Genomic DNA, 25,999 nt, shown 5'->3' with positions numbered 1-25,999 from the left:
AATGGCAACAATAACAACACCTCTCAAATCATCAGCACCGATGTCATGAATGCCAAAGTGATGCAATTAAGTGCTGCTGTCATTTTAAGTGGACCTGTGCAGCAGATGAAAGCAAACGTATAAGAGGCAGCACACCTTCTGATTTACCAGCTTGTGGCAATTTCCCTATGGAAGATGCAGGCTCTGCAGTCCTTTGTGCTGCCTTGCACCACCACCCATAGCCTGCTGTGCTCAGGACCTGACCAAAGCATGTGGCTCTGCCATCCCGCAGCCCACCACCATGCACTCACCAGGGGGGAAATCTGCCAGAAGGTGCAAAGCAAAAAAACATATTTAATTTGCAGCCTTCATGCATGTCACACTCAAGTTTTCCTCCTGGCAGCATTTCACATCCCTGCCATGGCTCTGGCTGCAGGAATGATGCTCTTCTAGCAGCGAGGCCCAGGCAGATGGGCCCTTCTTCCAGCTGGCCCTGCTGTCTGGGCTTTGATCCACTCCCTGCCCTGGAAGCAGGGCCAGGCATCCCCTGCTGTAAGGCAACCCTAGGAAAAAGCCAAACCGATCCCTATCTTCCACACAGCAACATCAGTTTTCAAATGAAACGGGCAACGCACGATTTTACTCAAAGAGTGGGAGTGAAAGAGAACCGAGATGCAATCTCCAGTGCAGTGGCTTTAATAAACCAGCAAGGCTAAGTCAGCCACACACAAACAGTGAGCAATGGAGAAAGCAACTGAGCTTGCAAAGATTCGCCCCCAGTGGGAATCCTCCTCATGGGTTTCCAAACCAGATAGACTGCGGCGAAAGCTGTCACACTACTTTATTTCTTAGCCTCTAAAGTATCAAGGGATGGGATACACAGCGGTTCTCAAGCAATTATTTGCTAAACATTGGGACTCGCTCAAATGCTCTCGCTTGAGAAGGCGATGGGTGTTTCCATGGCAATGAGCCTCGGTGACTGTGGGCCTGAACGGTCGCTGCGAAACCACCGTGACCCTTGGACACCCGAGCACAGCAAGGGGCTTCCTCCTTTGCTGTCTGATGATTTTTCTTTCATTTCTGAGCTCATCCCTGTCTAGAAGTTGCTGTGGCTTGCTGTGCCAGGGACAGAGGTCCAAATGATCACAGAAACATGCCCTCTGCACCAGCCCCTCCATGGCACAGCACAGAGCAGCCTTTGCTGCCAGCCAGGTGGACACCAACCCTATGCCCAATCCTGGCTGCTCTGAGCAGTGCTGGGCCTCCATCTAAAAGCTGTAAAAGGAAGAAAGCAGAGGAGGCTCAGGACTTCATACATCAGAAGTACACCAATCTATATGCATTTAAACCTTTTAAGAGGGGTTAGACTGAGAGGTGGTGGTGTTAATAGGGCGAAGGAGGAAGCCTGCACATAAAGAGGCAGCTTCACACCCAGACGGGCATCCTCCTAGGCAAGAAATTCATCTATACTTTGGTGTAAGATTAAAAAAAAATAGGCATGTCTCTCTCTCTCCAAACAGCCCTCACATAAACTTTCTGCTATCACAAAAGCTTCAGCCTGGGCTGATACAACAGAAAATTGCTGCAGCTCTACCTTTGAGTACTTCCACTGTTTTCCTTCCCAACTTTATCGTTGAAACACACACTTCTTCCTGGTGACCGGCAGTCTAAAACCAGATCAACCCGAATCACTAGAGTAAATCTTTTCAAATTTGTTTAAGCCCTGAACATTGCAACTCCAAAGTGGTTTCTATGGAGATGCTAAAAAAACAGAATGACACCTTCTGGGTGCTGCATTTGGCACAGCAAATACTACGGGTGCGTAGCGAACGTGGGGTGAGAGGAGTGAGAGCAGGGAATGAGAGCCCCAGAATGCAACTGCTTACACAGAGCTGCAGTTAATGGGGTAAGTCACTGCTTCGTTAACCAAACTGACACGCTGCACTCGGCAACGCACAGAGCTTAATTAACTGCTGGTGATGGGACATTCACACAGGGGAAGACGGCCTGCCCAATTTCCTTACGGTGTGGACGTGATAGGGAGAGGGAGGGATGAGAGTTTGCAAGGCAGAAGCAATTCTTGCTCATTAAGAGGTTTCTCAGAAGTGCACTGAAGCTGCATTTGGCTGCCTCTCAGAGCAGCTCTATCTCCTCTCCATCTTCATCTGCAAAACTGGGCAGAGGAGTCCAAATCTTGCAACTTCCTACACAATCTATTTTAGAGTCTCAAAAACAAAAACAACACACAACAGGAAGGATGTGATTACTAGAAATATGTCTGAACTCTCCCACACTCCAGCCCAATCAGTCTCGACAGCTTCTCCATTTGCATCATTAGAAGGAGCTTTCCCAGCTCATCCCACTCCATCCCATCTGCACAGTCCCACTGGATCAGAGTTGGGCCTGCACCAATGCCCAGCTGCCACAGCACTTGTGCCAGGGTCCAGCTTGGCTCTGTTCTGCTTTTCCCAAGTACAGTGGGACACAGAGATGCCCACAGCATGGCTGAAGCATCACTTCTCATGTTGAGAACTGCCTTGAGCCATGCTGAACCTAAACCTGTGCACAGAGGCTTTACAGAGACAGCCATAAGCCCAACGGCTCTGACAAGACCTTCTATACCAACTATACTATACTTAATACACCCAAAGAGCTGATAAGCAAAGGCCAAAAGCCATTTGGTCTTATTTAAGCAAACCTCCATTGGAATCAACCAAACTTTAAACTTCAACCCAGGCACGCACAGGAGTAAGGAAGCACATGGCCATGGTGGGGACACAGAGCAGTGTGCTGAGCTCCTCCCAAGAGAGGCAGAGAACCCCTTCCTCCAGCTATGGCAAACTGGACACCTGGTTTTAAATGAGCACATAATAAATAGCATGGAGTACTGCCCACCTCCCAGTGAGTGGTCACCCCTGGGATCTGAACATACAGCTGGCTGCACTGAGTCTGGCCAGTGCCAACCTGATTCTTAAACCATCACTTCAGGCTCTGTATCTTGTACTTGCTGTGTATATTGTACAAGGGGAAAAAAATATATTGATTTGGGGATTTGAGAATTTCAAATAAGAACATACGATTAGAAAAGTATTTGTTTCAGACGATGACAAATAACTGCAGAAACTCAGAAAGTATCTGTTCTTTACTCCACTGTAATGACATGAGGTCCTCCGCAGTGATGTTTTACATGCTTTCCCAAGAGCCCAAGCTTGTTAACCTTCATTTTACTGAATGTTTTCAGAGAAGTGACAGCTGCAACAATAAATATGGCATGCAGATTTCATGCTATAGTTAGAAGATCAAATATGTATGAACACCTCTGCTATTACACCCTGACGAGGAAAGGGGGGAAAAGGAGTGAGAGGAAATCTATAGCATTAAATCATTTCTGAAACACAAAAGGAATTCTTCAAGCTTGGGTGGGAAACATCTGCTCCACCATTAGCTGCAGGGTCAGGATCTGTCTGCTGGCCTCAGCCTGATTGTCCATCACTCACTTACAGGTTAAACAGTCTCAGAAACAGGCAGAACACGTGCATGAGAAAGAGAGAGGCATGTATGTCCTCAGTCACGTACTCTATAACAAGGGAGGGATTCCAGCTACTTTGGTGGGTACCTGCATACGCTGGAACTCTGGCAGCAGGAAGGAAGGGATACAAAAAAGAGAATTCCAGCCTGACCCTTGGGAGACTGCAAGTGGCATAGGGGACAGAGCTAGGGAAAGGAGAGGGAATGAGAGGCAGGAGTGTATCTTCGGTATCTCTGCAGAGTGTTGTGGTGGTGAGCAGCCCTACTTTCACCTCTAGGGACCTTAGAGGTGTTTGAAGCTCCCAGTCCTCAGCACGAACTAGGATTTCTGGGATTTAATCCTTCTCTACTTCCATGGTCTGCCCCTTCTACCTTGGCACACATATCAGCTGGTACCTGCCAGGACTTCAGAACACCACACCAGTAGCTCTGTTTAAAGACATCCAAGATGCTGATCTCTTATTTTGGCAGGTTCAAGAGACCTTAGCACGAATGAGAAATATGGTCCCCATAACACAGGTCATTCGCAAGAAGATAATTGCTCAGCAACCCACGCTGCTTTCAGACTCCCTGGCTGAAAATCATTTACACAAATGACACTGTTTGCACTCCCAAGAAGCAGTGACCAGAGACAAACAATGCTAGCTAACACAGTTGATAGCTCTGAGCCCTTGGCAAACAGAAGGAAGTCTCATTCTCTGCCATGTTGAGCAGCTCCCTGTGGTTAAATTTGTTTCTCACTGATGGGATTTGGGACAGATTGGAGCTATGAAGTTTCTGCCTGGATGGGAGACTCCAGGTATATACACTCCAACTCCAGAATAGCATTTATCACCCCATGAAAAAGCCCTCCCAATGTGGAGAGCCATACCATCTACCACAGGGAATGAACAGCACTGCTGTGAGTTACGTTTTACCCAGAGAGCTAAGTGAGAAATGTGAGCACTGTCCTAAGGCTCCGCAGGTAGAGCTGCTAGAAGCAATCAGCACACTCATGCTTCACAAACCACCTCAAACCAAACTAATTTTAAAGCACAGACAAGTCCATGTATAGTCATGCCGAGAGCCAAAGAACTACAGGATCCGTCTGTCTGCAGCAAGCTCAATTCCCTTTGGAGTACATAAACTAAATAAAAGAATTCTCCTGCTGCTGTTTTCTCCTGGGGGACTACGGTAAAAAGTTTTGGATTCATCTGTGCACGGGACAGAACAGGGAGAGTGGAGGTATTCATTTGTAAAGGCATCGGACATCTGACGACAGGGAAATGAAATGCCTTTACCGGGGGAGAGGCCGTGGGGTCTTCCTGCCCCTGTGCTATTCTGTGGCAGATTACGGTTCTAGCAAGCTTTCCTGCTACAAGGCCTATGCACACAGTGTTTTTTCCCAAATTGGGACTCAGGCTGTCTTAAAGGCTGTAAACCAGACAGAGCAAACAAAAATAGAGCTTGAAAAGAATGCACACAGGCATGCCAAATCTCCCTTGTTTTTGAGTAAGTCTCACTACTTTCAGATGCAGCTCTCCACCCCCCCTGCCACCTCTCCAATTCAGTTGTAATAAAAACATCCTGATCTTGTGACAAAAGATTCAGAAGGAGGTTTCAAGGAGATGTTTAAAGCTTCATTCATAATTCTGGATAATCTCACTGTCCTAGCTGGTGAACCCTGGTTAAAACCTGAGGAAAACCCATGACTCAGGTTGACAGCTGCAGTAAACACACCTGCTTATTTCCTTGCAGTGATTCTTCTGCTCTGGTGAAAGGAGCTAGCTAGACTGCTACCTGGGCATCCTGAATCCTTTGCCTGCGAATCCTCAGCGCTGAGAACATGGGCAGCACACAGCAATGCTACTGAATCTTTCCCCAGAGCTCACAGCCTACATTGTCATCACCCCATATGGACTGCCAAACAGTAATCCCACTTCGCTCTTAGGTGTGCTGTGACTGTCCTCCCTACAACTCCCTAATATTTTATCAGTTAAATGTATTTCCAAATCTTCCTATATTTTTCTAAATCTTCATAGAAAGAATTCCACAGGGAGTGGTTGGAAAGGCACAAAGATATTAAATATGAATATTTCTTTTGCCAGCTGACAGTTGGGAACAACCACTCTATATGCACTGTTAGCCCTTGGCCCAGCATTATCTTGCACCACCCCACCCTCTCTCTTCTCAGCACGTCTCCCATATCTCCTCGTGCTACGCTTCTATTGCTTCTGGTTTGAATCTGGAATGTAAACTTGCTTTTGCAGCATCTACCTGCAACCTTCAGGCATAAATACTAATGCTGAGAGAGGCACAGCACTGTTCCCATTCCCACTGTTATTAGTTGTAATAACATCCAGCAAGCTGGGAGTCTCACATGGTGGGGTGATGTACACAGAACAAAACACAATCCTTGTTTCTGAAGAGCAAAAAAGTCCAAGAAAAGCAAAGAAAGATGCAGACTGGGGAAGCATCAGGGAACAAGACAGCCTCAGCTAATGTGAGAGGTGGTGTTTCTGCAGAACAGCAGAACTCCCAGGAGAAGGTAAGGCATTCCCTGATTCCTGCCACTCCAGGGCATGTTCCTCTCCTGCTCTGGTAAAACTCACTGATGGCCAGCAGGAAGGCACAGGCTCAATGCAACGTCGCATTCATTGCTTGTGAAAACCACCTTCTTCATTACAGGCTCTCTCTTATCACAGTTTCCCTTTGCAGCAAGCAGACACCCCGCTGCCCAGCTGTATCAAACCTCCCAGCCTTGGAGCACATTAGAGCCATTGTCAGTACAGCATTTGAAACTGGCTGCCCAGGGCTGTGATTTACGCACATTTTTGTGATGAAATGCAGCTGGCAAATGCACTCTGCTTTCATTCTTGAGGCTATATTACACTTGGTTTATTTTACCTGCCAGTTGAAATGCAAACAATCCGTCTACATTCTATATATAACCACCCGTTGCCATCATGCGTGCTTGTGAAGCATGGGAGTTGAACGGGCTCAGCCACAGAAGGCACTGGGGCTGGCTCAGCTGACTTATTGCATGACCCAGATGGAAGTAAAGCTGCCGGAGAGTCCGGCCACGTGCTGCAGGCCCATTGCTGGCACCGAGCAGAACGCCAGCCTCCATGCACTGTTTATGCTGGGAAGCACGTTACTGTCACCTGCTTAAGGAGCATCTCAGCAGGGAGCAGATGCCGTTTGTGCGGTCAATCCCTCACCACACAGAGCAACTAGTGGCGTAAGCGAGGGGAAGGAACTAAGCCATTGGCGGTGGGGAAAAATGTGCCTGCAGCTCTATGGGGAATAGCTCTGTATTACCCCCTAGGCCAATGAGCACATCTATAGGAAGCAGATCAGACTGCAAGCTCCCCTTGCCATGACTAGCTCTGTTGTTCTCCTGACTCTCCCGTGACTGCTCAGTATGTCAGCACTCAAATGAGTTATTATGCTCAGTTTCTGCATTGGAGAGGTGCTGTTCCTGTCTGGTAGGAGGCAGAGGAATGAAAGGATCTCTAGTATGCTTGCCCTTATATAGTAAAAAAATAAAATAAAATACCAAGAACATACAATCCAGCAGAGCAAAACAGAACAGCGGAGGAATCAGTTAAATTAAGTAAGAGAAAAGCCTCCATGAACACCATTCACAGGCAGGCTTCCCAAGGAAGGATGTGATTTACATCCTTTGCCATGAAGGCTGCCAAGGTTTAGCAGACAGGGATCCAGTCTGCAGCTGGACACCTGCCTCTGGACTGCTACATTTGCTACCTATGTGCCATGTTAGGACACAAGTACCTCACTTCTTGCCTATGACCCTCAATTCCCTGTGATATGGGAATGAAATGTTTGCTGGGTGTAAGCACTCAGCCATGAGTTGCTGCTGGCTCTGATCAGAAGCCTTGCAGCCTGAACTCTGCAGAAAGGATAAGAAACTTGGTGGCACTTTTGGAAATGTCCCAGCAGTATCCGTCAAATGAGGTCTGGAGAGCACTCAAGAAGTGGTGTGATCTTGGTGCACAAGAAAATGGGAAGCACTTCCCCAAAGTCTCCAGATAAAGCCCTTCATGTTCCTCTCAATGGTGGGAATTCAGCCATCAGCAGGTGCTTGCTGAATGAGTTGAACTTCCATTGCTCTGCTCAGGAGACCCAATACATGCTCTCAAAGCCTCCCTACCAAACCAGTGCATGTGGAAAGCCTCAGAGGGAAGCAGGGATGCTTCCCTGGGCTGAATTCACACATCCTGAGTTGGGCTGTTGGGTATCTGCTTACCTCAATTCCAGACAGTACGTGAGTACTTAAAATTGCATCACACAAAGTTTGAAGAGTGAACAAGTTTTACTAGCTGAAAGTCATCATCTTAGATCGGGATAATATTTTATTGACTCACAACTCAAAAGGAATTTAAGCAATTTGCTTCAAATGCTGCTGAAAGGTTCCATTCTGCCTTTTGAATAAGTGCTGAGCTTTCCAGGCCAAAACAGTTTTTCAAGCCAAAATTGGCAAATGCTCACCAGAGAAGCTGGTTGCTACCTTAAATCACACAGAATTACTTTTACTCCAGAAGAATAAAATGTGCTACTCAAACCCAATACTTCTCTTACACTGATAAACCATGGACCACTGGGCGCTCACTAAGGTCATCTCCAACCTACTGCAAAGACAGCTGCTCTGAATGAGACATGCCATGGGTGAGAGATCAGAAAACCAATTAGGAGCTCTTTGAACAGCAATAGCTTGGAACAAATACTAATTTGTACTTCTCTTCTGAGAAGTGAATATAAAATAGCATTTCTACTGCCATTTGATGTCAATTGAGCCTTTTATGTGGAATCATTACAAGTATCAGCAGCTACTTGTGCAAATTCCACTGGGAAGCCAAGTAGGGGTCTCTTCTAACAATTTAGAATAGTCAGGGGCCCTCAGGGACGAATTTGGAGCTCGCCTTTAAAGAGAGATATCACCAGCATTGCTCTTGGACAAATAACAGGATTCTGTCCTTCTGCCAGATAATGGGGGAGGGGGAATCAGGTTCTCCTAGCAGGGCTGAACTAGTCTGACTTTATCATGGCCTTGACAACAGATGAGAAGGATTTGAGTCCACCACCCTTTGCCAGGGCTGAACTGACCCTGCAGCAGAAGCCAAATGAAACAATTATTTCTTCAGACCAGGCACTGAAGCATGTGCAGGAGCTGACTCTGAGACAGCAAGCTACCTGCTTTCAGTGTCAGAGAGGCACTCAGACACCTGGCTCCTAAACAGGTCTGCTCTGTGCCAGGCTTCACACTGCCCCAGTGGCATGGCAGAGGGCATGTTTTTGGAATGCACTGTTCCTGCCTGGTTACTGCAGTACCATGGCACGTTCTCAGATACCCTGGAGAACTGTCAGCTGCAATGAACGCACAATAAAATCATCCAATTTATTGAAATTGCCTGGAAGATTAATGTGAGGATTGCCTTCCTCTTTGTACTTGGCTCTTCTCATCTGTGGGAGTACCTGTTTGTGCTTGAGATAGAGAAATATATAAAGCATAAGGAAAAAAAGAAAAAAAAAAAAAAAAACAACTCCAAAGCAGGCAATTAACCTTTGAAATACAAGTTGTGCTGATGCTAACTAACAGCATCCTGTAACTTCCTAATTACCAGCCTTGTACAACCTGGCAGTTGGAGATGCTGCTGGCTGTTAACCGGGCGGATGCACTGTGCAGGAGGATCCGATTGCTGCTAATGATTGATGTCCCACAGAAACTCGGTTGCCTTCATCAGCTGTCTCCTGCTACCCAGACCTCCTGCCACACATGGGCTGCACTGCCATATAATCCTCAAGTCTGGCTTCAGGAAGAGCTGCCTGCTAAAGGACAGCTCTGGGCAAAGCTGTTCCAGCATCTCTTCCTCCCCATGAATTCTCTGTTGCTATCTCACTTGTGCCTTGAGCCACAGGACAGGATCCTCACCTAAGAGAGTATTATAAAAGGGCTGCATGCATTAAATGGGGTGGTGCCAGCTGTGTTAGCCAAGAGCAGGCAGAGTAATTGTGCGAGCAGACTGCTGGGAGCTTCAGACTCCCATAAAAATGCACATTCAAGCCTTGAAGTAATTTGGATATAGACAGGTCTCTCTCAGGGGCTGCTACAGTGCAGACAGAGAACAGCCAAAGCTCTGCTGTGACACAGGCGCTGCACCTTGCCCTGCAGCTACTATGAGAGCCAGCAGGAAAGTGATGAGAACCATCAGGTTTTTCCTCCAGCCTGGCACCTTGCAACCTTGATTCCCTCCATCAAGAAGAGAAGGACAACGATACTGCTTGCTTGCCTCAAGAGGGCTCCATGCGACTTCTCTGCAAAGCGCTGTCATGTCCCAGGATGAGAGGTAAGACAGTGCACTGAGGATTGGTACTGCTCTCTCTTCCATGCTATGTGTTGTTCAGTGCCCTCCACCCAGGCCACATGCACAGGACCTATGCCTTGACTTGGAACATCACTCAGCTAAAAAGGCATGCAATGCACCCATCTATTTGCCAAGTCACTGATGTCTATGAAGTCTGAGAAGCCAGAAAGGAAAAGGAAACAGCTGTTAATGCGTTTTTTTAAAGGGACTGTGCATTTTCTTACAGTTGGGGAGGTTTGGGGAGGGAGGTTCTCTGTGGCTGTTGCATTGATTGCAGCCCAGTTTAATACAGCCAGATAGTGACTGTTCAGTAAAACAAATGGCAAGAATCAGAACCAGGGAACTTGCTTTAACTGCTCTACCCAGAGCAAATGTCTCCATGGTAGATGACATTTTGCAGGGCTTCAGAGCTTGTGCTGCTGAGAGGGCAGGAGGCTTCCCCACAGCAAGCCCCTGAATGTGGCTTACTGCTAACACTGAACAGCCCAGGGGGGCAAAGAAAGAGGAGAGCCAGGAGGACAGTATAGGGTAGCTTGCCTTGTAGACAAGCTCCTAAACCCTTGGGGGAATGGCCTCCAGGTTTGCCCTGTGGAGAATGGAGAAGGAGATGACGGAAATCCCCGTGTCTGGCTAACAGCCTGGAGAGTGCTCACACCTTCACACCTTCTAATATCTGCTCTAAGCAGAGGTATGGAGCACCATGGCAGCATTCCTCAATCACCAACCAGAAAGCAATAATTAAACTTAATCCTGGCACAAAGCATGCTGTACCAAAACAAGCCTTTTTTTTTTTTTTTTTTTTTTTAAACTTCCTGCCCCCCTTTTCCAACACCACCCTGCAGGCTGATGACAGATTTGCTCAGATTTGCTTAACTTCCCAAAAAGCCAGCCCTGCACCTCAAGCCTCACAACCAATTCTCACACCAGGAGAACTGTGGGCTCTGAAATCACCCTGCTTTGCTTGCAGATGCCCCAGACTTTTGTGCCAAGCAGTTCAGGAGCTCAGAGACATTTTCTCTTGCTTTCAGATAATACCTCACCCTGCAGGGTGAGGTATTATCACTCTGTTGATGGGGGAGTGTTAGGGTGAGGTGCATCAAGCCTGGGTTCTGACAGCTCTGCAGCTCATTATCCCTGCTGGGCATGAGCGACACATTTCAGACAAGCACGTGGAGAAACTTTTACAGGTTTCACTTCAAAATTCCCCCCTTTTTATTGGACCCAAGCTGGGCAGTGCCTGCGAACAAAGCTGGCACACGCCTGATGCTCCCTAGCCAAAAGGCTCAGAATCTTTATTGCCATTGGTTTTGAGATGGCTTAAAGCAAATGTTTTACAAGGTAAGATCCCATAAAAATCTGCCGGCCAGAGTTTTCCTTCATTAGCAGCAAGGACGTAATTACTGCAATTTGCCATTGTACAAGTGACTGTGGACAGACTCCATGTGATCCCCAGGCTTTCTCTGCATCGTGCCTAAAGCTTTCCCCAAGCACCCATCACAGCAATACCCAAGGACTGACAAACGTGTATCCACCTGACAAAAGGGTATCCATGCAGAAATGCAGCTGCTGTGAGGAGTGAATGGTTTATTCAAAGGTGACTGACAAGGTGTATTTCCTAATTTTAAAACTTGTGGAACAACTAAGCAGACAGAAAGCTGACAGTGACAGCTATTGCTTTGTTGAGTTTGGACTCTTTCTGCTGTAAGCGTGAACTAATTTATTGTTGCACAGCTGAGGTTCATGTGTTTCAGCTGAGTACTCGCTTTTCTGAAAGAAAATATGCCTCAGACAGCAGAGTGTGGGCATATGGTCGTTCAAAACACCTAAGCAGGGAGAGAATAGAGGAGGTAACACTTTGGAGGAGTGTTTGCCACAGTCCTGAAAAGAACTGAATTCTGGAAAGTGATGGAGAAAAAAATGCAGAGCATCCTGCCTTTCGGTGAACCATGCTACTGTTTGCCCTTCCTCCTCATTCCTGGGCAGACAGTGGCAGAGAGGGGGGATAGCTTTACAGATACTGTCTTGTTCTTTACCCTGTAGGGGAAACCTGGGGGAACACAGGATGAACCTCCGACCAGAAAATGAGTATGAGGATCTACTGGCCTTGCTGAGGATATTTTCAACACCCAACGCAAAGGCAGCATGAGAAACTCCAGAGCATGTCTTCGGAAAACAGCTGAAAGCAACCATTTCTGCCTTAAACAGAAAAACATAGCCTTCCCCAGAGTGACCAGCTGAAGACATCAATGACTCACCTCCCTCTCCCACCGTGGCTCCCATCAGCCAGCAAGGACAAGCTGTCCTCGGCTGCCAGCACTGCTTTCTGCCATTGCCACGTTCACACTAATACTGGGAACAGCATGATTTCCTCTTTCCTCCCTCCAAGCACTTAAATGAAAGATCTACTTTGCACCCTATGAGATCAAATTAAACATGTTGGAGCCTTCAGGATAGAACTCACTTTTTTTTTTTTTCCTTTTTTCTTTTCCCTCATTGCTTTTAGTGTTGCCTGACAGCTAAAGTTCTTATTTGAAGGTCAAAGAAGATCTGGATGGGTTGAGGTGGAGCTCCTTGGAGGAGCAGCTTCGTACCCACACACCACCAGCATAGACCAAAGAGGCATTTCCACCAGAACAACTCATGCTCCTACGAATAATTCACAGCAGATAACTCACAGTCAGCCCCTGAGCTGCCCAGCCCTAACACATGCATTTCATCTCAGCACCTCAGTGGTGCTGACAACCACCTTCCAGGCTTTCCCCACACATGAAAATGCTTCTGCTTCATACACGCCATCAGGATCATGCTTCGGTCCCACCTGGCGTTTACAACTTGCACAAAACCCGCTCTCCAACATGGCTTTGCCACAGCCATCCCATGCCACAGAGCTGCCACACACGAGCACCCAGCACAGCAAACCCTCCAGGATGCTGAGGCCATCTGCACTCACCTGCTCGTGGTACTCGATGCCCATGCTCAGCGTGTTGATGAGGATCGCGATCATGATCCCTCGGTTGAAGTACTTGCTCTCCACGATCCTCTTCAGCTTGCTGCCGAATGCCTTCCACAGGCGGGTGACCTTGTTCCTTTCCTTGGGTTTCTTTTTCTTCCTCTTCCTCCTGCCCCGCTGTTGCTGCAGCTGGTCCCTATGGTCACCGTGCCGCAAGTCCTGGGTGAACTCATAGATGCCATTGCTGTCGGAGTCGCAGCTGTCGGACTCACTGAAGGCGAACTCGGGGTCCTCCAGGAGGCTGGCGCAGAAAGGGCAGTCCTGCAGCTCGCAGCTCAGCGTGCCGCCCGGCGGGCTGGGCAGTGGGCAGGCCACGCTCAGCCCCGACACCCGGCTGGGAGTCCTCCGCAGACCTGCAATGGGAGAGTGCACCGTGAGCTCCTTGCACCCACGGCCTCCCTGCAACATGGCGGCCATGCCCTCTGCATCCCCATGTGGGTAGCAGAAGTGGCTTCTGCTACATCCTTGAATAAAGCCTTGCAGTACTTCATCTTACCAAGCGGCTCTCGATCCGCCTTATTTTTCCCTCTGTTCTGCTCTATCCAATCCCCAACTCCACGCTTCAACCCTGTCCCAGGGCTGAGGGACCTCTCCTTGCAGTGTGATGGCCATTTTGTGCTCTGCTGCTTGGGAGTTATTGACCCACACACCTCTCACTTTCAATTATTTTTTATTATACCTGACCAAGTTAGCATCATTAGCAGTGATCTGAGTGCTATCAAGCTGTTACACCCAATTTAGGTAGCACTTCCATTTAGATAATAATGAGGAAGGAGAGGGAGAAATGAACCAAAGATGGCTACAGACCATAGATCAGTTTGGAGTCACGTAGTCCCTTTGCTCTCCTTCATCCCTCCTTCAGCTTTTAATAAAGCTCAGGTGTATTCTTTACTTGAGGCAGGGGACTGAGTGTTCAGGGTGTTCTAAAATGAAATACATCACCGCATGTTTTGTGGTGTGAGGAGAAATGCTGGCTGTCCTCATGCGGCTGGGGCACAGTGATGACGTGGGCAGGCATCATGAGGATGAGTCAGGTGGAAAAGAAATCAGATTTTGTTTCCTCCCATTCAGGAACCAAATCCCAATTTCCTCATATTTAGCAGCCAGATACTAATGGCAGGAAAAAAAAAAAAAAAAAGCCAAGAGGAATCAACATACACTTTCCTTGATGGAAAACAAGGTGCAAATGCCACTTGTTCGCTGGGAAATGCTCCTTCCTGGAGATGGGAGGGGGTACACATGGAGGCACTGCAGGGACACCATGCAGAAAGCACCGAGTGGATGCTCCTGGCTGTGGTCCCAGGAGGTTGGAGCTCACCCAGCATTAATGCTGCTGATTCCAGCTACTCCTGGCTGACACTTGAGGACGTCTTCAAAGAGAAGGCAACAGCCCACAAAATCCAGCACCTTGTTAGACTGAAAGCTGGGTGGTGACAAAAGTCAGAATATATTTTACTTGCCTGAATGTCACTCAGATATCAGTGGCCTTCAAAATAGTCTTGTAGGAGAGGGCAGACCTCCTCCTGGTCTTTACATTGCAGACACTAGGCAGATCAGAAATATTTGCCCCCCTATTCAGCCTGCAAGCAGCACTGGTCAGCGCTGCACATCAGCAAGGCATTTCTGACTGGGATTGGTCAGATGAGGAAACACTGCAGAATGGACCCATGAGCATGGATACAGAGGCAGTGGGCTCGCCAGTCATCCTGTATGCTATCAAAGTGTTAAAAATTGTATGAAAAACACTGGCGCCACAGATGTCTTCAAAATACCAGAGTCTCCTTGGCTGCCTGCTAAAATAACCTCACAGCATTGCAGGGCAGGAGAATGCAGAGGAACAGGCTGTACTTTATGCTGCTCAATTCCACAACAAAAGAAGGGAAGAGAATACTCTCTCCCACAATTGCATCTTTCCCAGCAGACATCAACCTTGCTTCCAGCTGGGTTTGAGAGTGCCCTGGCTGCTAATACCTCCTTAATGTACTCAGTTATCACTTGTGTGCTCCCCTTGCACAAAACTTGAGGTGAACAGACTCTGCTTGTTGACTTGTAAGAGTGGGGAGAGAACTAAGTGAAACAGCCCTTTGCTCAAGGAGGTGGAGGACAGGAGGGTTGGGCACAGCTTGCGAGCCCAAGTCACGTTCCCTGCCTGGCACAGAGACTTAGCATGGCTGCTTTGCTAAGTTCAGGCAGGGATGGAGAACCATGAGTTGACCTAAGATGTTCGGCACCTAAAGATCCTCCCGACAGTCTGTCATTCACACTGTACAAAAAGGGATGTGGTGCAGAAGTGAATCTGACTCAGGCCTGTGGCAGGTGCAGCAAGGAGAACCTGGAAAGAGCTGGAGTTGTGGAAGTGAAGAGCTGGGCATTCGTGCACTGAGATCTCCAGATGGACGTGGCCGGCTTGCTTCCTCTCCCAGCCCCTGTGCTGCCCACGGTGCTACATCAGCTGCTGCAACCACTACCTGCTTCCTCCATATAATCGCACTTGAAACAAAACAATCTCAGATTTGTTTAAAGCACTGACGTGTCCTCTGGGATGAAATGCCCCATTGAAAGAAGGTATTATAGCTCCATTATTAATAGCAATTCCATCTAAACTCAGGCTTTTGAAGAATCACCAGAGGCCACGTGAAAATCTGCAAATTCAATGGAGTGGCCCTGGAGCATTGCAGGCTTAGTTGAGATGTGGAGATTCATTCTCCTGGAGAGAGCCCCAGCAGCAGATTCTCTTGTGAGCACAGAGGACCAAATCTCTGAGTTGAGCACTCCCTTCTGCAACAGCTCTTCTGCTCGTCCTTGGCTTCCCAGCTCCAGACTTCTGTGAGCCTGGACTTTTATCTCAAGGTAAATACACATTCTCATAATAACCTTCATTAACTTCCATAGTTAAAGATGTACCAGTGATTCATATAAAACCCTTGCTTAACAACGGAAGAACATTGGAACACTAACCTTGGCCCTTCTGCCCTTCTGCTAAGCTCCAAAAGTACAGAAATATCTGCCGAAGGCAATTTCTATAAACAATCCACTTTACCCTTTTGTATGGTCACTTAAAAAAAAAAATATATTAACAAAGACAAGCCAACCAACCTATTTGGCAAGCAACCTTTACTGTGACCTCCCTCAAGCTAGGCTTGGTATTTTTTCAGCACATACATCACTAGAACAAATATTTGTGTCCATGCATAAGCAGATAAACGGTTTTGGAAAACGCAGGCATTGATAAAAACAGATGACGAGTTTGTGTTAAAGATATCAAAAATAAAAATGGAAGCTAGATCTTTTTGACTTTCTGAGGGCTTAAGACTATTTTTGATTCCAGATTTGTTGAGAACTGGAGAAAATATGCAAAACTGGAGAAAATATGCAAAACAGAAACCTAAGAATTGCACATAATCACTACTCCAGCAGTGGATGATTTATATCAGAGTGGAGATAAAGCTGCATTAACTAGCAGTGCTATTGTGGCTGCAGTCTGTAGAGATAAGGATGGGACAGAGGTACAACAGAGTCCCTAACGTGTTTTTTATTCACTCAGACTGAATGGATCTCCAAATCTGCAGTAACACTCAGTCCTACATTTCTTCTACACTGGTGAAAAAGAAGAGGGAAAGCCTGAGAGCTGCAGATCTGCTGTGCTCCTGCTCTCACATGCATCCTTTCAGGACTAACACAGAGCTAGCCTTTGCGGTATCCGCACGCCTACCTCCAAACCTTCTTCTCCTTCTTTCAAAAAGAAACCTTGGGCATCAGAGCCCATCAAAGCAGCACCAGGGGGTCTCTGGAAGTATCTGCTGTAGGTTATTTCAATGCCTCCCTGTTTTACACATCTTATGTCTCCTATACGTCATGCTCTCCCACCAGCTTCCACAAACCATTCCTTTTCAAGACACTTTTTCAATTCCAGGGGCTGCACTGATCTCTGCTTGGGTGGGAGCAGAGGGAGAACATTCAGGATATCACAAAGCACAAAGAAAAGCTCAAAAATACATGCTCTGTAACCACGGAAAGGGGTCTGAAGTCATTGCCTACATCATCCCATACTGTGCTTTACCCAGTGACAGCAAATGCAAGGCTAGCAGGAACAGAGTTGTCAGTCTCTCAACCTGTCCTACTTCTGGCTTCTGTGATCACCTCAAATAGCATTCACAAAACAGCTTTCATCTCCAGCAACCTCCTTGGCTATCCTTAACATCTCTCTTGAGCAATCTGCCCTTTTGCCCTTTCCCCAAGCAAAAAAAATCAGCTCAATTGTCCTTACCATGCTCTCCTACCAGCTGCTGCAGCTTCCCATAAGAATCCGTGCCCAAAGTTACTGGGCTATTGACTACAGCCACAGGTGAATTGCCATTCTTCTTTCCTTTGGGAACTGGGACAGAACTGGCTTTGCTAGTTGGTGAAGGCAGGATGGTAGGATAATTCATGTTGCCATGGTTGGAGAGTCCAGTAGTGAGTTTAATGCTTGCAGGGGCATTGGAAGACTTACAGTTCACTTGTGGTCCTTCAACGTGACAGTCTGCGTGGTAAATGCTATGCACAGACTCCGAGTCTGGAGGAGGCGCGGGGCTCTGCAAGTTGGGTGATGGAGAAGGGAGCATCAGCTGCCCACCAGGCTTCATCACCTTGAGTTCCAGGTCGCAGATCTCCGGGTTGGAGCGCGGCCCCCGCGGGCTCCCATTGCTGATGTGGTAGTGGTGGTGATGGTGGTGGTGGTGGTGGTGGATGAGGTGGTGAATGGAGGTGATGCGCTTTTTGCTCCGGCGGCTCTGCCCGTTTGTGGTGTTGTTTGGGTTGACTTTTTTCCTGCGTTTGCTCTGCCAGTTATTGTACAGGCGTATCGTCCGCCGTTTCACCTTCCTGAAGATGTGGCAGATGTACTTCAGCAGCTCCTCGTAGCAGCTGCCTGGCTCTGAGAAGCTGGCAATTGTGCTGTCATTGGAGAGATAACGGGCCCGCTGCTCCTGCATCAGCTGGTTCTCCCGCTGCTTTGTTTCAGAAAACTGTGTTGCTATCACAACCAGGCACAAGTTAATCATGAAGAAGGAACCAACCTGGAGAAAACAAAAGGAATTAGCAGGGACTTTACAAAGCAACGCATGCTGCCCGTGCTGGAAGCGTTCTTAGAAATCCTGTGATTTCCAAATGTGCCAAATCTCGGGGTCTGCTCACCAAATGTTATGTCAACATGAGCCTAAGCCGCTAAATTTGTTCCTAAACCATGGTAAATTATTTTGGCAGTGGCAAAGAAAGCTGTTAACAATAGCCTTCACCACTTTCCTCCTCTCAGCAGTGACGACATTTGCCACTAATGCAGGGTGCATGAAACACAACATAATCAGTCACTACAGCAAAACAGATCACTAGGAAGCACCCAGCCAATCTGCAAGAAAAGATGGTTTGAAGACCAATCTGTGCTGTACCAAGACTCTCTCTCCCTCTATCACTTCACACCCCACATAGGGCATCCTCCCTTCAAGGAGGAGGATCAGGGTTCATGTGTTGTAATGTTGTACTCGTGTACCTTTCTGACATGGAGAAACTTATCTCTAAGAGATCTGGTGCTCCTAGAAAGGCCTGATTTACTGACTGGTTGAACTGATGAATTCTTAGGTGACAGCAGGCTTTCAAAATGAAGTTCCAAAGACAGGAATGTGAAGTGACCTAGGACTACAACCCTCCCCTCAGATGGTGAGTCTACTAACTGGCTTTTTACCACTTGAGTTCGTAAATCAGCCAAAGGAAAATGTCAGATATTCCCCTTAGAGAATCACTCCCCTTACATGTGAGAGGGACTGACGTCAAGAAAGTGCCAGGGCTTACACAGCCAAACCTCTGTGCTGGGCTTGGTAGGGAACGCATGGATTTAATCTGGGCCATTGTTTGGTCAAAATCTCAGGGGAAGCCAATGGGAGTGCTATTCTCCAGTTCGTAATACCAGCCTGGAGAGCGCTTCAGAAGCAGCAAGGGTGCCTACCCCAACTCCCAGTGACCTGGGGGTTAGTCAGATGGCTTCTCTGCAAGGATCCATATGTAGAAAAGAACTCAAAAGAGTGGAGTGTAACTCTCCATTATGCATGGCCCATTGCTAAAGGCTCAAACATCACCAGCTTCAGAATGCTCTATCACTATCTCTCACACTGCCCTGATGCACACAGAAAACCACAGAGGCAAGGACAGAGCTCTATATAAAGAATATTCAGTCATAAAAATACTTGGAAATGCCCCTACCCCATGTCCTACTTGACATCTACATGAAACTTGTCCCCTGCACTCCTCCTGACTTAAATGTTTCTTTTCCACAGATGTAGACCCCTGGGGAAGGTTGTGCCCTTTATAAAACAGAAAAAGAGCCTTGCCAATGTAGGGTAGCAGCTTCTGAGAACAACCTCAAGCTCCTTCAATGAATGACACTTTGTTTCTAGAAATGACAGCACTGTAAGACCTCAGAAAGTTGTAATGCTATTATTACCTTTGTTTAAAAGGCTCGTGTGAAGTTCAGCAGCTCTTTTGAGTGTTCTTCATTGATATAAGCTGCCCTCTGGCATGCTGAGGAATCTAAAGAAAAGCTGTATCTCCTCTACTTTTTGTTCTGATCAGCAGTTGCTTGGCCAAGGCACAATTGTTAGGACATACCAAGGTGACAAGTCCAAGACTAGTAGACTATGAAGGAAGGAAGACCATATGGCTTGACAAGCTGTGACTATGCATCACACATGACACCAAAAAGGACAGAGCCTATTGTAGCCAATAACCTGTCCCTAAGCACTAATCACAGCCTGCATCATTAGACTTCAGGGTGGGAGGAAGTTCTCCCATCCCAAATCCCAGCTGGCTCTCCTCTGTGAAAGGGGAACACCTTTACCCCACAAGGACAAGGAACAGGAGCATTTCACAGTTCATACTTACTATTATAAGCAATATAAAATATATAAAATTGTAAAAAGAATGTGCATCCATCACATAGTACATGATGTCAACCCATCCTTCCAGGGTTATAACCTACAGGAAGACAGAGAAAGAAAGTGTGAGAACAAGAGTCAGTCAGTAAACATCAGTCTTCTGCTACTCGTCACTTCTTAGCTTCTCTCAGGATCTACCCAGATCTGCTGCACTTCCATTCCCAGTTGACTCAGGATAAACCAAAGGACAGTCCTGAGTTTTCTACATAAATCTGGCACAATAAAAATGATAAAACAATACAATAAAACATCTGAAACGCTGGTTCAGAGCCAGTGCAAATAAATACCAAGGAAAGGTTACAAACAAAGCAGAAGTCTCTCTGTGCAGTGATCCAGGCCTCTACCTCAGCTCCAGGTTGTGTAGCACTACCTGTAAAACTCCTAAGGCTTTAAGTCAAATTTGTTTCTGCAGAACTGGTCTCTTTGTGATACCTACTGTCTCACCACTACACCTGCATGGCCAGCATCGCAGTGGCAAAGCATCCGAATGGAAAAGAGTTACTTTAATTAAACGGAGAACTGAGTTCATACTTGTTTTCTCAATCTTCCTTCTCCTAAAAAAGAAGCTGAGGATTTAATTAACACCACACAGACTGTGTGCAGAGCAAAGCGAGTGCTGCCATGTAATTTACACTTTTTATTTAGATAAAACATACCAAACTTCTAGTGCCGTCTTGCTAGTGGTGCTAGAGCTGAAATTCCAGCACAACTTCCAATAAAATCAAAGCTCCTTCTGAATGTACTTGGCACTGATGCACCCCTAGCACAAAACCCAGAATTACCTGCAGCCTCCAATTTCAGTGGCATCATTCCCAAGCTTAACTATGCTCACAGTGATGGAACTGAAACATCAGTCTGCTTCGTCACTGTGTGTGAATTATTTTGTGGGGAACAAGGAAAGGATCAAGCCTGAGCAGTACAGATGGCTGTCTATATGGACAGCACAGAAAAGCAGGCTGACAAAGCACTTGTCAAAGCAGTGAATAAACAACGTTCTCTTCACACCTGGAGCATCAGGGCAAAATGTTTTCAGGGAAGTCAGATATGAATTCTTGCCCCTTTTCTCCCCTTTTTGTTTGTTTGTTTGTTCCTGGCAGAGCTGCAAGAAGCTCCTTGACATGGGTCTTTGGGATATGACCACATCTGCAAAACGGAGAGCACTGCTGTGCTCACAACTGTTGGTCCTTACAGCCCCAGACTGTTAAAGCTCATGAATGCTGGAAGAGAGAGATGTTACTCACCCCTGATTCTTCTCACCTTAAAGTCAATGCAGTGACGACTCACCACAAACTTTTCAAACCCAGTTCCTGTGTTGAAGCACACGCACCCACTGTGCAGTGGGGTGAGGAGCCATCCCATGTGCTCAAACCCCTCTGCAGCCAGTCCCACACTAACACCAATAAAGGTCATCTGCTGAGGAGCAGGTACAAATTGTCTCTGCGGCTATTATACTCTGTCAGCACTGCTAAAGCCTTGGAGCAGTCAGGTCTGATGGTGTGCTAGCTGCATTTACACAAATTGCATCCACTTCTCCTGTTCCCCATTACATGCATTAGATAAAAATCACATCCTTATACAGGTATCAGAGAGCAATGCTGACCTCTGGTGCCATGGATTTAACAAAAAAAAAAAAGAGAGAATACTCTTGGTCAATGTGAATTCCAGGGATTGAGCTCTGATAGGAAGCATTCAGCAACAGACACACCTTGTGTGCGGATGCAAAGGCTGCTACTCACCCTGACTCTGAGAATGGGCTAAGCTGTCTGGGCAGACACTGGCAGTAATCAGTCTGTTCAGTGGTGTGAAAGAGACAAGCAATCAAACTCAAACTGCCCTTTTCTATCTTCCATTTAACAAGTTGAAATTGAGAGCAGAGTTCTTTCCAGCCCCATCCCTTGCATGCATGGCAGCAAAGCATCCCCGCTCAGTGCATCTGCAAGCTGATGAGGAAAACAGACGGATCTCATTGGGATGCAAAGGTAAGCTAAATCACTACCAGCTATACAAGAAACTCCTTCGTGTTGTTTGAAGTCCCCTCCTTCCATCCCCCTTCTCCTCAGCTACAGGGGCATTTCAGCACAGCTGCCATAGCAGGTGCTCCGGCCATTTACACTCAGGGATGAAAAACGAGCCCACGGACTCCAAACATATCAGACACACCTCTGTCGAATTCACATTTGTCTGGCAATCCTCAAATCAAATGTATTAAACCAATAAAACAGCCCTCTCCACAAAGGAGTTACCTGAGGGCTGCCGTTGGGCTTCTGCAGGCACTGCCAGCTCCCACCTGGGAACAGCTGCCAAGAGAAGTGTGAGAGCCAACCCAACATCTATCGAAGTATTTTTCTTGCATGCTAGACAGCAATTGCAGCAAGAATCAATCAACGTGCCACATTTCTCCTCTGGAGGGCTCATCCAGCTTTCAGAATATTTAAGATGTAATTAGAATTTGCATTATTTACTACTCACTTGTAAACCAAGTGGGACACAGGAGGAATAAACAGACCGCTGGGCTTTTGTTCTCCTATTTGACATCACTGTGGATTCATTCTTGGACTCATCGCCCAGCAGCACCTAGGGGAGGATTCCCGAGCTGCCGAGGATTACAGAGTACTAGCAATCCTGTAAGAGAGCGCGCTCACAGACATCTGCCTTCTTTTTTTAATCAAATAGCTCTGGAGAAATGCAGGACGACACACATGCATGGCCACCTGTCTGGACTGAAACAGTCTCTATGACTTTTATAGCCTGATTCTTGCCATGCTGAGGACTTCTTTCCTGCTGCCCTTTAAAGGGCTCCCAATGACTTCACATGTGCGTTTCTATCTGCTCCACGATCCCACTGCATACACCAAGCAAGGCCTTGATGTAAATGGGAACCTGACCATTTGAATCAGCCAACAGCTGGTCTATCCACCACAAACTAAATTCCTTCACTATTTTTGGAACCAAGACAGAGGCATCTGCACTGGTGCAAGGTTCACTGCTGCGGCACAGGCTTTCATCCTACACATTCATTCTCAGACCAGATGAATTCAAAGGGAAAGCTAACAATTCCTATTCTCTCCAGAATTCCAAGAACACTGATACATTTTTTTCAGTACTGCGTGGACTGCTGTTCCTCCCTGGGGGCCTCCTGAATGCAATACCACCTACTTTGCTAAGCAGAAATGACTTCTTCCACTCTGCAGTTTCCAATCTGATTAATCCACTTGATGGCAGCTCCAGCATTTGGCCCTCCAAGCTCTTTATAGAGGTTTTCTGAGGACCTGGAGCACCTTTCCTGTGCTTTCCAATCTCAGCAATCCATCCTGAGTAATGAAATTATGTCTAAGCCATGGTTGCTCGCAGACAGACGTATAAAGCAGCCCCTCCAAATGCACCAGTTCAAAACTACCTATAAACGCAACATGCAATCATTTATCAACAGAGATAAGATGGCAAAAAGCACGCTTTCTAATTCTGCCCTGATGAAAAAGATGTGCAAGTTACGTGACACACTAAAATCATCAGCTGTAGGGAAACAACCGAAAGATTCAATTAAGATGATTGGCAAGGTTGCCCTCAGGAGTGTTGCCAACTGCATTTGCATGCAGCAGACCTGGAGGGAAAGGAGACATTCCCCCTTTGCACAGGAAAAGGATTTTGGCCTCCAAAGGACTGAGGCAGAGGACAGAGAATAGAGCCATCACCAAACCTCTGGCAGATCCTGTGTGATGCTCAGTGCAGTCCTCACCAGCTCACTCAGTCCTGTGGCTCTTACACAACATGGGCAGGGATAGGATATGTTATTTTTCTCCTATTAATACCCTTGAGGCAAAGTACTAAAGCCCTAAATCTTGTGTCTGAGCCTCCCTCACATCAGTGCAAGGATTTAACTGAAAGCTCACTGAGGTGAATGGAAAGACAGATTTTGTCTTCATCGATCTTCAGCTCCTCCATGCAGTTCCTAGTCTGGCATTTCCCCATCACCACATTCAGATGGACAGGAGGAGAGTGGATAGTTGGATTTTGTTTTTAAGTCTCCTGCTCCGTGATTTTGCTTCTCTCGGTTTGCTCATACCACAATAATCTCATCAGCTCTCACTAAGATGCTCATCTGATTTATAGCAGCATAACTGGGGACAGAATCTAGTCAAGCTAATCAGAATCAATGTGATACTCCAGAGTGAAAATCACAAGGGAGATGTAGATTAAAGACACTGGCAATTAACTCAGACCTCCTCACTGTTCCTAGGGAGACAGAAAGTTTACGTTGTTTTTTTTCCTGGGGTCACATGAAAGGTCTCTGCAGAACAATTTCTTTTATTATCCCAAGGAGTTTTCACCATAAAAATCCCTGTCCTTGTGCTCTGCCAACATTTTTTGCAAGTTCTTGGCTGTAATCCATTGAAGAGCAGGTTATTTTTTGCTTTAGTGTCAGTTAAGAAAAAGGAAAAAAAAATAATAAATAATAACTATCCAGGGAAGGGAAAAAATCACACCAAAACACCCAAACTTCAACCTAGGCTCCTCCAATTAGCAAAGCCAAACACTGATCTCTTTTCTGTATATTAGAAAGCACCCATGGCTACTGCCAGATGGACTGCTGCAGACAAACCAACCTCGAGGTGCCACCCATCAGTTGAAGGAAGCCAGGAAGATTGTCGTGATTCTAAGAACTGAAGGTGCAGCATACAGAACTCCAAGCTAGCCCAGAGCCCGGACCTCTCTTACGGTAGAATTTCACTTCTCTGATTACCCGAGCCAGCTTCACATTAGAAACAGCCTCTTTAAGCACAGGAACCAAAATCAGCACATTGCACTTTTATCAACCCCCATCAAACACCCTGGGTTGATCTCAGAATTGCAGGTGCTTGTTCACCTCGGCACCCGACTGGAGCAGGAGGTGACAGATAGAGAAACCCAAATGTTTCCAAACCATTGGAAGTGTTCATCTTCATTCATATAAACAATTTGCACTTAGCCTTTTTTTTTCTTCCTTTTTTGGCCTAAACAAGGTCCTTTGGGGACAAGATGGTCATTAGCCGCAGCAAAATCAATTATGCTAAACTGAACAGCAACTGAGTGCTGTCATGATTATTCCATTTTGTTGGTTTTGTATTTTACTTTTATCTCATTTCCCTGGCTAGGCAGCAATGCTTTCGTCTACAAACCTCATCGAGACAAGATACAACAACATAAACTCTGAAAGCTATTAATTACTGTGATGCTCTCAGTAAGTTTTATAAGGCCTCCAGCATTCATCTCAGAAAGCCTCTTATCTATACGCTTTGTCCTCTCTGGAGCATCAATTTGGCTAGCAAGCACTGGCCAGTGAATAATGGAGTATTCCTCTTCTGGAGGCAGCGTGCTTGGCAGCTAATCAAATTACTATTTTTGAAGTCAATTTCATAATTTTAATTATTTCCCCATGACACATGTTGTTAAGTAACCTGTGTGGTCAGAAAAACAGATTTTATTGTATTCTGAGTAATGTCCTTTGAACAGCTGCTTCTCCTTTCACTTTGAGGACTTGCTCACTTTGCAAAGAAAGTTTAAGCAGTTCCTGTATAAACTGGGAGTCTTGCAAAGCATGCATCTGCTCTGAAAAGCTGCAAAACAGAAAATAAAAGGAAACAGTGCAATCTTGCATTTATCTTGGATTAATGACAACCTCTCAAGTTTGTTCCATGGAAGCATGATCCCTGGCCAACACTACCAAATCAGAATGGATCCCAAAAAGCAGAACACAGCCAGAGTGCAATGAAGTTGGACAGGTCATGATGTTATTGGAGGCTCTGAACAACATGAAACTGAACGTAAGAGCTTAAAATGGCATCAAACCTCAGCAACTTCTGCTGCACAATAAAGGTCTGTTGCTGTCTCCCCATTTAGTGCTAAATAATGCAAGATCCTCAGCGAAAACATCCCTGATTTCAGATGACTGCTGCTTGTAACAAATCACATCTCAGTCCATATTCATGAGGTTTGATTTACTGGCATAATTATCCTGTCTTCATTGTTTGTGTAAAGTATCTTATGCACAGGGAATGTACTTAACTGCTTAACTTCAGCAATAATGAGTCCATTATCATATAGACCCATAAATCAGAGTTTCATAGCAAAGATGAAAGATGAAGCACCTGCAATGAGAAGAGAGCCTACGCCAG

The 25,999-nt window shown here is 46.4% G+C and overlaps 1 protein-coding gene across 1 annotated transcript in view; it reads right to left on the bottom strand.

Moving 5' to 3' along the window:
* Positions 1 to 25,999, bottom strand: part of CACNA1H (calcium voltage-gated channel subunit alpha1 H) — a 200,406-nt gene that overhangs the window by 61,770 nt on the left and 112,637 nt on the right. The window contains exons 8-10 of the mRNA XM_042827689.1: positions 19,795 to 19,887; positions 17,150 to 17,939; positions 12,823 to 13,235 (exon numbers count right to left, since the gene is read on the bottom strand). Of these exons, the coding sequence (XP_042683623.1) occupies positions 12,823 to 13,235; positions 17,150 to 17,939; positions 19,795 to 19,887 (1,296 nt within the window). The remainder of the gene's footprint in view (positions 1 to 12,822; positions 13,236 to 17,149; positions 17,940 to 19,794; positions 19,888 to 25,999) is intronic.

Source organism: Centrocercus urophasianus, unplaced genomic scaffold (genome assembly GCF_019232065.1).
Source record: "Centrocercus urophasianus isolate 14NV4802_14NV808 unplaced genomic scaffold, USGS_Curo_1.0 seq_29, whole genome shotgun sequence".
NCBI classification, from domain to species: Eukaryota; Metazoa; Chordata; class Aves; order Galliformes; family Phasianidae; genus Centrocercus; species Centrocercus urophasianus.
The sequence above is the reverse complement of the archived record's forward strand: the minus strand, read 5'-3'. Positions and strand labels throughout refer to the sequence as shown.